General features: G+C 42.5%; 1 protein-coding gene across 1 annotated transcript in view; it reads left to right on the top strand.

Annotated features, from left to right (window-relative positions):
• Positions 1–16,977, top strand: part of LOC139741494 (uncharacterized) — a 28,063-nt gene that overhangs the window by 917 nt on the left and 10,169 nt on the right. The window contains exons 2-14 of the mRNA XM_071652077.1: positions 461–751; positions 1,909–4,572; positions 4,920–5,038; positions 6,052–6,170; positions 6,461–6,708; positions 7,886–7,982; positions 8,754–9,007; positions 9,622–9,796; positions 11,236–11,396; positions 12,383–12,598; positions 13,146–13,254; positions 15,012–15,176; positions 16,112–16,401. Coding sequence (XP_071508178.1) covers positions 461–751; positions 1,909–4,572; positions 4,920–5,038; positions 6,052–6,170; positions 6,461–6,708; positions 7,886–7,982; positions 8,754–9,007; positions 9,622–9,796; positions 11,236–11,396; positions 12,383–12,598; positions 13,146–13,254; positions 15,012–15,176; positions 16,112–16,401 — 4,908 coding nt within the window. The remainder of the gene's footprint in view (positions 1–460; positions 752–1,908; positions 4,573–4,919; positions 5,039–6,051; positions 6,171–6,460; positions 6,709–7,885; positions 7,983–8,753; positions 9,008–9,621; positions 9,797–11,235; positions 11,397–12,382; positions 12,599–13,145; positions 13,255–15,011; positions 15,177–16,111; positions 16,402–16,977) is intronic.

Below are 16,977 nucleotides of genomic sequence, written 5' to 3'. Positions count from 1 at the left end.
TATTACTTACGATAGGGCAGATTTCATGAGTTGTAAATGTTCACCAAAGTGTAGCTTGGAGTACCAGTGATTAACTGCATTGACATTTCATGAATAGAAACATAATCAGGCATGTAATCTATAATGTAAACAATTTGATAGCTCAAAGTGATGAAAATGCTTTCACTTTACGTGTATGCACAGATATATGAAACAGATTTTTGTTTCTCTTCTCTACCAGTATTCTGAAATTTCAGGGATAATTATATCCTATCCCAATCTAGCATGAAGTGCAAATGATGTTAGCATGTGTACCAGGGGAATAGATGAATGTGAACAATTTTAGAGAAATACAAGGAGCACAATAAATGCAAAGAACATCAAAAAAAGAAAGTGGTCCTTGTTTAACAATAAATTAATAAATCTAGCAATGTAGTAACTGTTGAGTGAAATCTGTTTTTGCTAATTTTCTTTTCAATAGGTGTAAATTGTGAGATAAATATAGATGAATGTCAGTCGAGTCCCTGCCAGGCTGGTGGAACATGTAATGACAACGTCAATGGCTACACCTGTGAGTGCGGCGAGGATCGTGCGGGACTTCGCTGCGAGTTTGAGTCGACGTGCATCAACAACCCGTGCCAAAACGGGGCCCGCTGCAGCGACCCACCCACCGGCCAGGGAGACCCGATATGTGACTGTATCCTTGGGTTTGAAGGGTCTCTGTGTGAGGTGAACATCAATGAGTGTGCCTCAAATCCCTGTGGGCAGTTTGGTGAGTTTAGTCTTATTAACTTATGTGTCAAATTGACACTTTTTTTTTTTTTTTAACCTTTCTATGGGGAAGAGGATAGAGAGGGGATCATCATTTTTCTTGGCAATTCTTCACTCTGATTTTGTCCACTTCACCAGATGGCTAGCCAAGCATAACATCATCTAAGTTCTTGTATTTCAGTTGTTCTTTGGGAATGATATTGCAGTTGATAGATTGTATGGCTGAAATGTTCTTGCAATGTTCACTTTTCTTCTTTTTTGTGGTGGACGGTGGAAGAGTTTGGGGGAATCAGACATTAATCTTGGAATTGGAATTCAAGTGTAAACTGCAACACAGATTGTGAAAACAATATGACATTCATTGTGACATTACATATAGGCCTACTGTAAGTATTCCCCATTAATGTCAAGCTCTGTTTCTCTAAGCGTGCATTTAAAAAATTGTGACAAAATGAATAGATAGATAGATGAATTGGTAAATCAATCAATCAATCAATCAGTCAACCAACCTATCAGTGAGAATAAGCAACTTGTGTATCATTTCATTCCATATTATAAGGTACTTGTGTGGATGGAGTGGACAGTTTTACATGCTCCTGTGAATTTGGATACACTGGAACATTGTGCAATGAGGTAAATTCTTTTCTTGTATGCTTTTTATGATTATGTTGTCATATCATCAATTTACTTGTGACTATCATATTGTGGCGATACCTCTATTTCCTGTGTCTGCTCTATTGATGTCAAAATCTTGAATTGCTCAAGTTAAATGCCCTTTTCAAGGCAGGGTGTTACTAATTACAGGAGAATGTTTAAGGGGATGTTTTAGGGGATGGTGTTTCACCCTAGGTACTCATTACATGTTGTGACAATAAAGTCATGCAACACATGTACCAGTAAGATAGAATCCCTTTTCCCAACACACATACAAAACAATGTACACATGTAGCAAGGATCTCTTATTAATTATGTTATTCCCTGTCATCGATCTGTGACATACAGTATGGAACTTTTCTTATGTCAGTATTTAAAGATTATGGCACAGGATGGATATGAACTCACAATCAATTATTGTCTTAAGTGAGATGTGCATGTTGAAAGTGGTACATCAACTTAGGTATTGGGTATTTCTGCTTGCCATTGTGTAGATTCTTCAAGTTTGTGACTCCAACCCGTGCAAGAACAATGCCTACTGCTGCCAGCTGGGCACCACAAGCTGCCCTCCCAACATCCCAGCAGGGCAGTTCAGGTGCTTCTGTGACAATGGCTACACCGGCAGCTTCTGCCAGACGGAGGTGGATCTGTGCTCGTTCCCGCAGTGCGCCGAGAACGGGCGGTGCATCAACACCCTGAACAGCTTCGAGTGCGAGTGTGCCGTCGGCTACACGGGGAGCAGGTGCGAGATCAACATTCCCTGCACCCCGGACCCATGTGTGTTTGGGAGCTGCCAGACTGTGGGCAGTGACTACCAGTGCCTGTGTGATGAAGGCTACACTGGAATCAATTGTGACGTCGAGATTCAGCCGTGTGACAGTTCACCGTGCCTTCAGGGTGGGGAGTGCGTTTCGGATGGTGACAGCTTTACCTGCAACTGCCCACAGTTCTACACCGGCCAGTTCTGTGAAACCCTTATCACCCCTTGTGACAGCAACCCGTGCCTCAACGGTCTCTGCAACAACATTGATAACGTGGTGTATGTGTGCAACTGCTATGAAGGTTTCACCGGAATGCAGTGCGAAAGGCGCATCCTCCCCTGTGACATTGAGCCTTGTGAGAACGGTGTCTGCGTGAATCTCGTGAACACTTACAGGTGCGATTGTGACGAGGGATTCCGTGACAGAAACTGCTCAACGAAAATCCTTCCCTGTGATGCCCAACCGTGTGGTTTTGGGACCTGCATGAATGTGAATGACACCCACTACAGCTGCATGTGTGATGGTGGATACACGGGAGGTAATTGTGACTTTACCATCCCACCACTTCCGTGTGATAGCAATCCGTGCATGAATGGTGGGGCATGCGAAAATAGGGGTTTTGAGTCTTTTGTGTGCACTTGCCCCGCCGGCTTTGGAGGAGACACATGCGAGGTTGTGATTCCGCCTCCCTGCCAGAGCGATCCGTGTGAGAATGGGGGTCTCTGCTCCAACAACGGCTTCGAGTCCTTCACCTGCCTGTGTGCATTCGGCTACAATGGCACCACCTGCGGAAACCGAATCCCGTTTCCCTGCGAGAGCTTCCCGTGCCAGAACGGTGCCACGTGCTACAACAATGGCTTTGACCTGTACAGATGTGTTTGTGATGTTGGATTCACTGGCCCTAACTGTGCATTGACCATCCCACTGCCCTGTGACAGTGACCCCTGCATGAATGGAGCGACTTGTCTCAATGATGGCTACACTTCCTTCTCTTGCCAATGCTCTGAGGGTTTTGAGGGAAACCTGTGTCAGACCGAGATTCCGCCACCCTGCGAAAGTGATCCCTGTGAGAATGGAGCAACCTGCACAAACGACGGCTTTGAGTCCTTCGTGTGCTTGTGCTTGGATGGATTCGGGGGCACCCTCTGCGAGAATGCAATACCTCGTCCCTGTGCCAGTAATCCCTGCCAAAACGGAGCCCCCTGCATCAACAACGGATTTGAATCTTTTGGTTGCGATTGTCCTGCGGGATTTCGGGGTGCCCGTTGCGAGGAAGTCATTCCAATACCTTGTCAGAGTGATCCGTGCTTGAATGGAGCCACGTGCCAAAACAATGGATTCGAGTCCTTCACGTGCACATGCCCAGAGGGATACGAGGGCACAAGATGCGAAACTCGGTCACCCTTCCCTTGCGAAAGTGACCCCTGCACCAATGGAGCAGGGTGCATCAACAATGGATTTGAGGCCTTCATATGCCAATGCCAGCCAGACTTTACGGGCACTTTTTGTGAAACTCCTTTGCCCTGTTTCAATTCTCCGTGCAGGAATGGGGCAACGTGCGTCAACAATGATGGCCCATCTGATGAGCCCTTCACCTGCCAGTGCACATCCGATTTCACCGGGCAATTCTGCGAAACACCGAGCCCTTGTCTCAGCAGTCCATGCCAGAGTGGTGGTACCTGTGTCAACAATGCCTTTCAGTCCTACAGCTGCCAGTGCCCTGCTGACTACACAGGACTACGTTGTGAGATCCCCGCTCCTTGTTTGAGTGACCCCTGTCTTAATGGAGCCACATGCACCAACAATGATTTTGCCTCTTTCGCCTGCGATTGTGTCCCCGGATTTGGAGGAACGAGGTGTGAGAATGAGATACCACAGCCCTGTGAGAGCAACCCCTGTCTTAATGGAGGCTCCTGCACTGATAATGGACTGGAATCTTTCTCCTGCACCTGCCCTGTGGGTTTCGATGGACCCACATGTGCCGTTGTCATCCCAACACCATGTGACAGCAATCCATGTCTGAACTCTGCATCTTGTCAAGACAACAGTTTGGAATCGTACACCTGCATCTGCCAGCCGGGGTTTGAGGGCGAGAGATGCGAGAATGAGATCCCTCCACCCTGCCTCAGCGATCCGTGCTCCAACGGGGCTACCTGCGTGGAGAATGGGTTTGAGTCCTTCTCCTGCGACTGCCCGCCGGGATTCTTCGGAGAGATGTGCGAGATCGAGCTGAACGACCCCTGCGACAGCGACCCGTGCCAGAATGGCGCCATGTGTCGCAGCGACGGAGACGATGCACAGTGTGAATGTGTGGCTGGATACACAGGCACCTTCTGTGGGGATGCAGTGACTTCATGTGATCAAGAGCCGTGCCGAAATGGCGGCGAATGTTTCGAAGACAGTTTTGGTGAGCCTCTGTTTTTACAAAGCATTAAGAGACCTTTGTTCCTAGACATGTTGCGATGAATCTATATTGACACAATTTGTATGTACAGTTGTAGGCATCAGCTTCCTCAAAGTGCAGTCAATATTTTTGTATTTTTTTTCTCAATTAAGGGAATGTAACTGTCCTAAGTTATTCTGCCAGATATGCTGAATGATTTTTATTTGTTATGTGCTTCAATTAATTGGTGACACCTTGTGTCATTCCTCACTTGATTTACTTTGTTTTTGTGGTCACTTCTGACAATGTACAATGTATATGAAGATCATTTTATTTATCATATATTTTTTTTTCATTCATCTTTTCACAAGGCCCATTCTGCTTCTGCCCCGATGGGGTTAGTGGACTATGGTGTGAATTTGCCCCTGGTGTGTGCTACCCAGTCAACCCCTGCCAGAACGGCGGCATCTGCTGGCCGGATGGTGACAGAGTAAGCAAGACAGATCAATCTTTGGCTTTCTAATGGCAAATTTTTAAAGTTTTAACATGTTGCAAAGTATGGTGTACATGGAACATGGAAGCAAAGTATAGTATTCATCCCGAAGCTTTGGATTGTTCTGAACCAGTAGGGTGCTTGATACAGATTATGATTCCATGTAAATTACAAATTAAAGTTGTTGTTGTTTTTTTACCAGGTTTCTCACTACACATTTTACCACTCATTTGGCGTAGATATTTCTTTTTAAAGCTAAACTGTACATTAGGTAGAAGAGTTCCAATAATTGAAATAAATGTCGTAACATGATGCTTATAAAGTTCTTTATTAAAGTTGACATCTCTACTTTGCTACCTCAATGCTGACTATTTTAACATCCTGGTCCGTAGAAAACAACATACATATATACTTTTGTGTGCCATCAACTTTAACTTTAAGCCAAGATATGATTTCCAAGTTATGATATGATCAGATTACGATGTCATGTCATGATGTTCACACTAGCAAAGAATGGAAGATTAGCACCAACACTACCCATGTCCATATAAGCAGCACTCAATGAAATTTGTAGTAAGTGATTACATGGTTTCCATGGCGCAGTCAGTGATTGCATGTTTTTTAATGGTGTAATCAGTGATTGTATGGTTTAATAATAACGATAATAATATGAATTTATATTGCGCCAAATCAACTCCGTAAGAGTGCTCAAAGCAAATATGTTACTATCATTACCCTGGTCTCCAGATACATTATTTCTATGATATAGTCATGATTCATGTTTCTCTGATAAAGTCTGTTATAATTTCCATGTGGATGATTTTCTGCAGGGGATAAAACTAAAGAATTTTGCAACTTGTGGCAAAATTGTTACAATTATACTCAATGTACCCAGGTATGTAAAATTCAAGGTGATAGTGAATATGTGATTGAGGTAGCGGAATTTCAAATGTCTTGAGCCCAGACTAGGAAATGCTAAAACATGACAGCATTTGTTTGATTCCATTTAGGCTTACTGTCAGTGTCAGCCTGGTTTCTTTGGAGACTTTTGCGAGCAGACGGAAGTTGAATGTGGTCCATGCGTCAATGGGGACTGTGTGACAGGGCTCGATGGTGGATTTGAATGCAGGTACGTCAAAAGAAATGGTCAGGTAGCAGACACAAAAGGAAGATTTTTTTTGAATAGTCATATCAGACAGCGCATTGTTAGTATATTGCACCCCCAAGCCGTTCTGTTTGTTAATGGGCAGTCATCTGATATTGCCCTGATTTGTCCTCATCTTTGAATTGTATGATATTATGTAGCTGGGCAACATTTTTTAATATATCCCTCAAAGCCAGCCAGTGTCGTGTGTAGGAAAATTCTTTTCATCTCATGACAGAAATGTAATCTCTACAAATCATTTTCTTATAATCCAGATGCCCAGCAAACTACGTTGGCAGCCGCTGCGAGTTCCCCAACCCCTGCACCATCGACCCGTGCCAGAACAGCGCCCCCTGTGTCCCAAGTGATGCAGACGGCTCCTTTTCCTGTGTCTGCCTGGAGGGATTCTCTGGCACACTGTGTGAGGTCACAGAGCTCCTGGGCTGTGCCAGTCTGCCCTGTCAGAATGGAGCTACCTGTTCAGATGTTGGGGACAACAGCTACACATGCACATGCAGCTCAGGTAGTACAGCTCTAGCAAAACAATATTCAATGTTTATGAGTGCGATGGTTCTGAATATTACATGAGCGTGCACGTTTAACCATTCTATTTAACAACGCGAAGTGGAGTTGAAAAGAACAGGTAAACTTGCACCTAATGTAATATTTGAACTGTCGAATGACAAAACATTGAATATTTGTTTTATACAACACACAATATACAGAGTAGATCTGGCGACCAAAATAGATCTAACGTTAAGCCTATCTAGGGGGAGGACTAACAGTTAGGCCTAGATCTAGATCTGGCTGTAGGTCTTGCTGGCAGTGCAAACAGGTGTGCGCGTATGCAGTAATGCTTTATGATACACAAGTGCAGTGTATCCTAGGATCTATTGTACTGCTGGCCCACTTGATTTACAGTTCAATAGTCGTCTATTGCACTGCCATTGAGAGTGAGCATGGGATAGCGGATTCGTGACTTGTATTCATCCAATCAGATGTCAAGGATCTACTCTTGTATGCATGTGTTGTATAAATATTTTTCATGCATTTGTGTTGACTCATCTAGTGCTCATGACTATAAATTGTAGCTAAAGCATCTTAGTATCTATTCATTTCAGTATCACTTTATGGTCCAAGCTCCACACAGTGGTAACTACAATATGTAATGTTAGATAACTTATTGATCAGTAAAAAGGCTCCCCCTGCCCCTTTTCCCACCCCCACCTCCACCCCCACCTCCACCTCCACTTAAGAAAGAAAAAAAAGACAAGTCAGCAAAGAGATAGTAAATCCCAGGAACAAACTTGTGCCATATTAGATGACAAAGAGATTTGTATAAGAGTTGAAAATTAGCGCACGATATTGCTCAAATCCTGTCAAATAGAGTATAAGGGAGAACTCCTGTTGGTCTATATTTGTTTTGCATTGTAGCTTGTTTTATCTATCATGACATGGGAATTTCCTACAACTGCAGATTTTTGCCAAGTGATTACTTTAAACATAATACTTTTGAATGGCTTACATGTACAAGTGTACTTGAATATGATATGAAATATCTAAATCCATTCCAAGTTTGCTTGCTTTATTCTTGTTTGTTTTTCTCTTATGCTGTGCACTTTTTTCTTTTACTTTTTTGTAGAAACTGGGCCATAAGATTCAACATAGCATATCTTTCAATGTCATATGTTTTTTCTCAGGCTACACCGGAAGCGACTGTGAGACAGACATTGATGAGTGTAGCAGCCAACCTTGCCAGAACGGAGCTAGCTGCCAGAATCTTGACGGTGGATTCAAGTAATGTTTTCGGGCCATTTTCTTATGTTTGTTCCCTTCTGTCACTATCAGAAGAGACGTAGGAAATTTTCTGCCTTATTCATTTCATTTTGTTTAATTTTTCCGTCTGAGAAGATGGCTGGATAGCCCATATTCAGCTGCAATAGCTGGTCTTCCATGGGGTCCAGTTAGATGTAAGGCAGGACCACTTCATTGGGTTAAACACCCTGCTCTTTGCAATGAATGAATGAAGCAGGATCTTTAACGTGCATGAGTTGTGACTCTCTCACACACTGAACCTCCATTTTATGTTCCATCCGAGGCACAGAGTGTTTTGCCTCTTATCAGAGTAGATGGTATAAATTACACACAACCATTGCTCAGTTAGATTTGGGAATCAAACTTAGAGAAGGAAGAATGAAATTTGTGTGACTCAAAAATACACTTGTTACATCACAATACCATGTTTTACAAGAAAAGTGTAGCAGTCACATTTTGCAGTGATGATTTGTAATCTGTGATCTGAGATATATCTACAATTGAAACACTTGATTACAGTTATAGCTGTATGTGTAATCAAACCGATGTCATTCATAATTTTTTTTTCTGTTGTCATGTCTGTCTTTTAATACTTGATCATCTTGTCTTGTGATGAAAATCTTTGCCAAGATATTCTTGGTTGTCAAAATCAATATCTGCTTGAACCCAAGTGGCAATAATTTTATAAAGTAAAGGCCACTACCTGCGTCTGTGTATTTATAACACCTTGCCCTCTTTTCTCCCAATATGCAGCTGTGTCTGCACTGCAACATTCAGCGGTCCTTTGTGTGAGTTCTTCGTGCCTTGCGGCAGCGGCCCTTGCTTTAACGGAGCCACGTGCCAGAACACTCCGAACTCTGCCAGCGGCACGGCGTTCACCTGCATCTGTCCGCAGGACTTTGGGGGCGCCCTTTGTGAGGTGCAGGACTTCTGCGGGGCGAGCCCGTGTCCCCCTGGTGTCCCCTGCCTCAATCTGCAGGACACGTTTGAGTGCGACTTCTGTTCCAGTGAGTGTTACCATCATTATAGTTTCTGCCCGAGTCATGTGACATGCAGTTAACCCGTTCTGTACGGGAACTGGTGGCCCGAGTATTAAGTCTGCGGGCATTTCAGAATTCAGCATGGAATGGGTTAAGAAGTATTAAAGTTGGGGGGGGGGAAGAATCAACTAGATATTAAGTTGAAAAAGTTTCCTATAAGTTTTTCTAATACCTAGATGTAGATATTATATTCTTAGAAAACATTAGGCTGAAATTTTGGAATTTTGCCATAATGCAACTGAGAATCATCCTTTAGTCTTGAAAATTTCACTGCCTAAACAGTGGTATTTTTTTGAAATTAATCATAATTTCATTACCAGAAAATGTTGCTTTAATGTACAGATAACATAGTAATATATATAAGATCTGTAAATCTAAGATGAATATTAAGAATTGATGTTGTTACCGAGTAAAAGAACTTTCTGTATCAGCATTGCCTGAAATTCCTCTATCTGCTAAAAGTGTTACTGGAACTTTATAAGAAGGTGATGTAATGTTGTTCGTTATACAGGCGCTGCAGTGAAGTTCCAGTATAGTTTCATAAACTTTGTCAAAAAACTTGCTATTATTTTCCAATGCAGATGATGTGTGTGATAACGGAGCAACCTGTATGCTGGCTGCGTCTTCATCAGTGGGCTACGAGTGCGTGTGCCCGCTTGGTTTCACTGGGCAGGACTGCTCCGTGGAGGTCGATGAATGCCTGCCGACCTCTTGCTCTGGAAGAGGTTCCTGTTCGAATTTGGTGAGATGTGCCAAGTGGTTCACTTCTTCAATCATGCTTGTAAATGAATTGAGAGTCATGGAAATTTGTGACAGTTGGATTTCTTGGGAGATAATCTTTCAAAGCCAAGTAATGTGTTTCATTCTTGTGGCTTAAATTTTGGTTTCATATTGCCCTTTTGGGGGGTTATCACTTTTGAAATATGGAACCGTATTGTCAATGTAAGATTGGTTCCTGTCCCTTTCTTGTTGAAGATCATTTACAACATCAGATTTAATTCTGCTACAATGAAGGTACAGTACAGTATATCGCTCAATTTACTTATGTGATATCACAGCATTATGGAGTAAAAGCTTCTTTATGTCACCAATCTAGGAAGTACTGTAGTAAGGTAATTATTTCATATTTAAGATGAAAATGCACTGGATCAAAGATACAAAAGTTGAGCTTGGGCAGAGGTCTGTTTTAATGAAAGAAGGATCTTGAAAGCAAATAAATATTGATTAATTGGAGTGGGAAGGCTGGCCAGGCATGGATATATTCAAGAATTCCCGCAACGAACTGCGTACAACTTTATCACTGATACCATTGTAAAGTACCAGTACACATAAAGCCAAAGAATGTTGACTACAATCAAACATGACCGACGAGTGTACAGATTGGCAGATAAGCAATTCTATTCTATCAGGGCATATGTGTGGTTTTCAAATGTACCCTGAAGGGCAGTGAATGAAGGATCGATTCAGTCAGGCTACCCATGGCTCCCCACACTTCTTGGTCTTTAACTCTTTATGTGCCACGTTTGCACATCCGACTCGGTCGACGGCATGCCAACTTTGCATTTTCTACTCACACCCACAAACCTGCCCAAACCAATCAATAAATCACCAAATGCCGCAGTACAATGAAAGCTTTTCTTTCGCTTCCATTCGTCTCACATATAGCTTGTATTTCATGTGGTGATGGACTATCAAGCCATGTTTCCTAATAGATTTGCATGTAAATTCTATAAGTTTCTGTCACTGTTTTGTGTGGAAAAGTCATCCCTTTACAGTAATGTAGCTACTGGTCATTTCAAAGAAAAACAATCATTGACTTGTCATACAATTTTCATCAAAGCAAAGCTTGGCATTTTCTCTACATGTTTGCTCACTACATGTCCAGCTTAACAGAAATCCAAAGAAGTTACATAAATTTGAACAACAGAATATTTTCTCAAAACATGACTATGTTGGTGTCTCAGAATAATGTAGCACATAGGGGTTTCCACCATATGACACATAAAGAGTTAACCCATTGAGGACAAGTCCTGAGTATACTCGGGCAGGTGTCTATGGGAAATGCGTGTTGTAGCAAAATCATACCGTCCTCAATGGGTTAAGAACCTCCCTGATTTTTTATGTGGGAATGTTTGCATCCCAGGTAGAGAATATTGGAGTAGAGTACTGTATTTTGATCTTCCGTAGGCCTCCAGTGGCTATAGCTGTGTCTGCGATCCTGGCTACAGCGGGGATGAATGCGAGATCAGCAGTTGTGATGGGCTGGTCTGCGGAGTTGGGACGTGCTTGGTGGAAGACGACGGCGACGCAGTCTGCAGATGTGAGCTTGGAGTGGCGGGCACTGGCTGCAACATCTGTGAGTTTGAACCCAACTGATGCTTTGGTCGTTGACAGCGTCAACTATTGTTTAATCACACAAAGATGTGCTCAAGCAATGTTTTTTACCTTTATGATGTTGTGGAAATCTGGTTTCTGATCCTGTTGTGTGATAAAATTTCAGAAAGTTGATTTAAAATGCAGTATAAGAATAATTGTGGGGAAACTCGAGCAGAGGAACTTTGATTGGTCTCCCCCCCCCCCCCCATCCCTCCTTTCTAGCTTTTCATGAGTGTTTCAGATTTAAGCATGAGATTAATATCTTGTTATGCTACTGATGTTTGTAGGTAAGCATGAGTACAGTACTCATCGCATAATCGGGACAGGTTGGGAGTAGCAAACACGGCCCCTTTAAGCGGGTGCCCGATTTCACGATGAGCACTCACCATACACTAACGGCATACGAGATGTACATGTAGTGCACACACACGCACACACACACACACACACACACACACACACACACACATGCATACTGAGCACTGTACATGTAAATGAATACACAACCACGCTACCGTACCCCTCGGCTATGCATATACGTGTACTGGATGGACGGAGGTCAAAACACACCAGTCCGAAGCTTGCTTTTTAAGTTCGATGTCAACGACAACTGATAGGGAATCTTTGAGACATTGTTGTGGTATTTTGGTCGATTTCTTGTGTAAAATATCAACAAAATCAAAGATCGATTATCCAGTGAAAATAACATGCATTGGAAATGTTTCTGAGAAGCGTATGTCATTTAAGCGAGGTTCCCGATTATCAGATGCCCGATTATGCGATGAATACTGTACTTAAAAAGATACAACAAATTTGCTATTAGATACAAATAAAAAGGAAGACTTAGCAATGTTTTGAAACAATGCCCTTTTTGCTGCAAAGTATTTAATACATTTATATGCTCATACCATGTGCTTAGGATACATTTTGATACCTAAATGCATTGGTTCCCATTTCTTGTTTCAGTTGTTGATAGCTTTGTGCCACACTTTGCTGGAACATCCTACATGAGATATGAACTCCCCTCTTCGAGCCCGGTCCTGAATGAACTGGTCCTGGACTTACAGTTTCGGGCCCAGGTCCCAGACGGGTTGCTGCTCTACAGTGAACAGGCCAGTGGCCAGGGAGACTTCTTTGCTCTCTCTCTGAAATTTGGCCGGGTAGAATTTGAGTTTGATCTTGGTAAGTATGAGAGGGACCAACAAAAAATCTGAGTACTGTCTTAAAATGCCTGAAAATTGCAAAGAAATATGGGTCTCCCCCACAGTATAGAGGATGATTCAATGTATTTAAATCAATGCTTCAAGTGTCAAGGAGTATTTAACATTTCAATTTAAAAAAATTGGATTATGAAGGTTTCTCCGACTGGCAACTTCATCAAACAGAATTGAGTAATACTGTGTTGTTGTTACAAAGAGGCGCAATGCAGTGCTTTGTTGGCTTCTCTTTACATCCATCAACTGAAACATGACACAGCATGAATGAATTCCTCACTCAGTGGTTCTGATTGCATGAAGCCACTCAGCATTTGATGTGAGAGATATAGGCAGCACCATGATCAAATTCATCTCAATTTTTTTAAAAAGCATCATGATGTTAAACCTGCAACATGGGCGTACAAAAATTCTTGACACTTGTGAGGTTGTGGAACTGCCGCAACTTTGTCCTTCGAATTTGGCTACCACACATACTATACCTACCAATTTGCCTACACTAAATACACATACAGGTGGAGGAGTGACCACTGTGTCCAGTGACCCCGTCCCCCTGGACACATGGACAGAGGTCAGTGTCAGACGCACTGGGAGGTCAGCTCAGATGAATGTCACAGGTCAAAGGTCAGTTTCATTGCTTATTATGAGTAATGAATCAATGTTAAATGAATGGATAATGAAGGGCAGTTGCTTTTGAGACATCAAACCTACTTGGTTATTGTGGGATATTTATCCAACAACTTTTCAACAACTTTTCAACAACTTTTCAGCCAACGTGCTTCAAGAAATGCTACAAAAATCTCTAGGTGCAATTTTTATACGAGTTTTTGTTGTAGTTGTTATGATACTGAATTAGATTTTTAAGAGTTGATCAAGGTTTGTTAAGTGTTTGTCAAAACACTGGTTAATTTTTACAAAGAAGAAATCCTTTTGAAAAGTGCATCAAGACCAGTTTTGAAGTATCTTGCTGGAATGTCATTTGAAGCAGGGGCGGCGCGGCCGTGGGGGCTCGGGCCCCCACACTTTTTGTGCACCATACAAAGGAATACATAAGGTGTCATCACTTTGGGCCCTCACACTTTTTTCAACCCGGAAGTACGTAAGTGGCACTAAACTGGGCATTTTTTTTTTGCTTGTTAGCTGAAGAAACCTGGAAGTGGACGGGATATGATGAGCTGAGGACCTTTTTTTTTTGTTTGTTTGCTTGTTAGCTGAAGAAATCCGGAAGTGGACGGGGACGGGGAGAGATGAGCTGAGGACTTTTTTTTTTTTTTTTTGCTTGTTAGATCATGACACCCGGAAGTGGGCCCCCACACTTTTGAAAACACTGCGCCGGCCCTGTGAAGTACAATGTACATGTTGTAGCTTGCTTCATCCTTTATAACGCTGATGTGTTTAAATGATTTTCCATTAGATGAACAAGAGATGACACTTGTGTTTGAATCGAACGTGAAATGAATGCAAGGAAGTCAGAGCAGCTACAACAAGGACAAATAATACTAAAGTACAAAGTATTCTTGCGGTCGGCTACACGTCACTTCCGGTTGACTGGAGTGAAAACAAACAGCTTGCAAGTGCTAAGCCTGCATAATGCGCATACTGCATGCTGTGCATGTGCGGCGCGTATAATTTATGTGCAACTCTACGCAGACATGGGGACTGTTTTTCATTATTCATTTTGTCATTTGTGCCATCATTCATGAGATACATGCATCATGTCTTGCCAGCAATATTCTAAAAATCTGGATCCTGTCGATCGATCGGTCCCGGTATTTTGCCAAGTTGAAGGCAGTCAGACTGGACCTGTGCCCGTATGAAATTGCGGCAGGACTCTGGATCAACGACCCGACAAAATGGCCAGATGTGCAGTAGAACCTCTTTGAGTAGGCCCTTCCCCGATATCTACGCTTACTTAGTACCTCATAGAAACTTCAGGTAGGTCTATAGGCCTAACGTTAGTACTGTAGTAGGCTTTAGGGTAGGGTCTAATTTAGGGTAGGCCTAGGGCCTAATCCTGCCGCCCGCACAGCTACAGTAGTACAGCTTGCGCTAGCTCTATGCTCGCGGGGCGCCCCGGCAGAAAACACGTACAGTGTTACCACTCCAGGCTCACGCGACTGTTTGTTTTCACTCCACCGCTATCCATGACCCCGTGACACGCAAAATACCCGGATGTCCGACCATGAGAATATCTGGAAAGGTATTTCTCTCTTAGCTTCTGTTCCGAATCAGACCTGACATCGTAAATATTTCACTGATGCACGAGACAAGCAATACATTTGCTTTCATCTCATAGTGTACATACTTCACTAGTGAGTGTAAAATGAATAAACTATAACTTTGTATTGAAAGACTTGTCATGTTAATGATTTCTCCACCAGCACAAAGACTGCTGAAGCAACTGGCTCTCTCCAGTCGCTCCATGTCCAACCTGAAGTCTTCGTCGGTGGAGTGGATGACTTCTCCACGCTATCATCTCGGATTGGTGTCTCTGAGGGGCTTAGTGGGTGCATTCTTTCGCTTAGCATTCAGGGCGTGGAATTCAGGTACAACATAGCGGCTTGTGTGTGATATTGCAGCACTGTTTGTCAAACCATTTGCATTCCTACCATATTTGATCTGGACTTGGTTATGGAGCATAGCATGTGACTAACTCTGACTACAACTGTGCTATTGTTTGTGAGAGTTAAGGTGCGAAGGGATTTTTTTTTTTCAGTGACAAAAAAATACAATAACTCTCTTGATCAAACTGCTCAAATTCCTGCTGTATTTGATTTTAAGTTCACTTCAGCTCAGAATGGCATGTGTCCAACATGGACTTGAGCTGCATTTTTGTATTTTTCTAGACAATGCATCAAAGTGTTCCCTCAATCTCATTGTGCACGCTATTGTATGCTTTACTTGACTTATTCTATTGCCTCTAATTAAAGGTCTATGCTGGAGGTCTAAGTTAACCCGTTGAGGACAGACTGATTTTGCTATAACACATATTTCCCATAGATGCCTGACCGAGTTTTCTCGGGACTCGTCCTGAACGGGTTAATGGCCTGGTTCTTATCAAAGTTTCACCCTGCTCCACGTGTGAGCTGACTTTGATATATAGACTATTGAAGGATTGAAACTCACATCAAACATCGGATAAAGAATAAGAAGAGTGGGAATTTCAAAATTGTATGTTTTCCACACAGCAGTATTAACAGAAATAGTCTCAAAAGCAAGTCAGATGAGGTAAGGAAGAGCCTTCATCATTCCTTCCCCCCAAAAGTCTCCAATTGACTTGCCAACTAGTCTGTACCACATTTCCTTGTTGTAAATGATGTCAAAAAGAAGAAACATTACCATTGCATCAAACTATCACTTACAGTTTGTGAAATTGTTATTGAAACAGCAATTGAAATTCATCTCTCAACAAATGCAATGTAAATTGTCAAGCTGTTTTACATACATTTTATTTGTTCTCCTTTTCATTATGCATCTTAAGTTTTAACCGGTCTGCTGCCATTGAGGTCGTCGACGTTGCTCAGTGCAGCAGCGATGTCTGCGAAACCCAGCCCTGCCTCAACGGAGCTACGTGCCAATCTCAGCCGGGATCCACCTTTTTCTGTGAGTGTCCTCCCGGTTACCGTGGCGACGACTGCGGGGAGGAGGTGGATGCCTGCATGTCCGGAGAGGCCCAGTGTGGAGAGGGGTCAACCTGTGTGCTGGACGGTGGCAGCTTTAGGTGCCTGTGCCCTCTTGGAAAGATGGGGACTTTGTGCGAGGATGACCAAGGTAAGATTTTGCTTCTATTTGAGAAATGCGCATGGGTGTGGAAAAACAGGATAGTAATCCCCGAACTCTCACCAAAATAAACAAGGAAAGCTAAGTCGATACGTTTCTGTTTCATTTTTGCTGACAGTCTTAATTGTCTATAGAACAGGGGTGATTATATACATGTACAAAGTGTAGGGGAGAAAAAATCTCTTCAGGATCAAAAGTTGATGCACATACACTTACACACCCACACTTGTTAGGAAATGATTTAATACTTGAATGTTAAGGTTTATATTTTATGAGAATGTGCTGTATCACCCAAAAAGAATAAAATTCCTTGAGAGAGATTTTTGCAATGGAATGAAATTACACTTGTATGCTATCTTTGAAATGTACTTAACTCATGGATTGTTTCTAATAATTCAGAAATGATTCCTCTGGTGGAGTACAGAAATCACTGCATGTAAATCACAGATATTAGAAAGTATTTGCTCTACCTCTCTGACGTTAGCTGTGGCTTGTGGGACAAAATCCCTCATCCACTTGTATTTCTGCGGAATGTGTTTTTTTTTTTCTTTTGGATGGATTAATTTA

Source organism: Diadema antillarum, unplaced genomic scaffold (genome assembly GCF_040938485.1).
Source record: "Diadema antillarum isolate AM-2024a unplaced genomic scaffold, OU_Dant_1.0 seq00000932_RagTag, whole genome shotgun sequence".
In the NCBI taxonomy this organism is placed as follows: domain Eukaryota; kingdom Metazoa; phylum Echinodermata; class Echinoidea; order Diadematoida; family Diadematidae; genus Diadema; species Diadema antillarum.
This window is presented reverse-complemented; position numbering and strand designations above follow the sequence as displayed.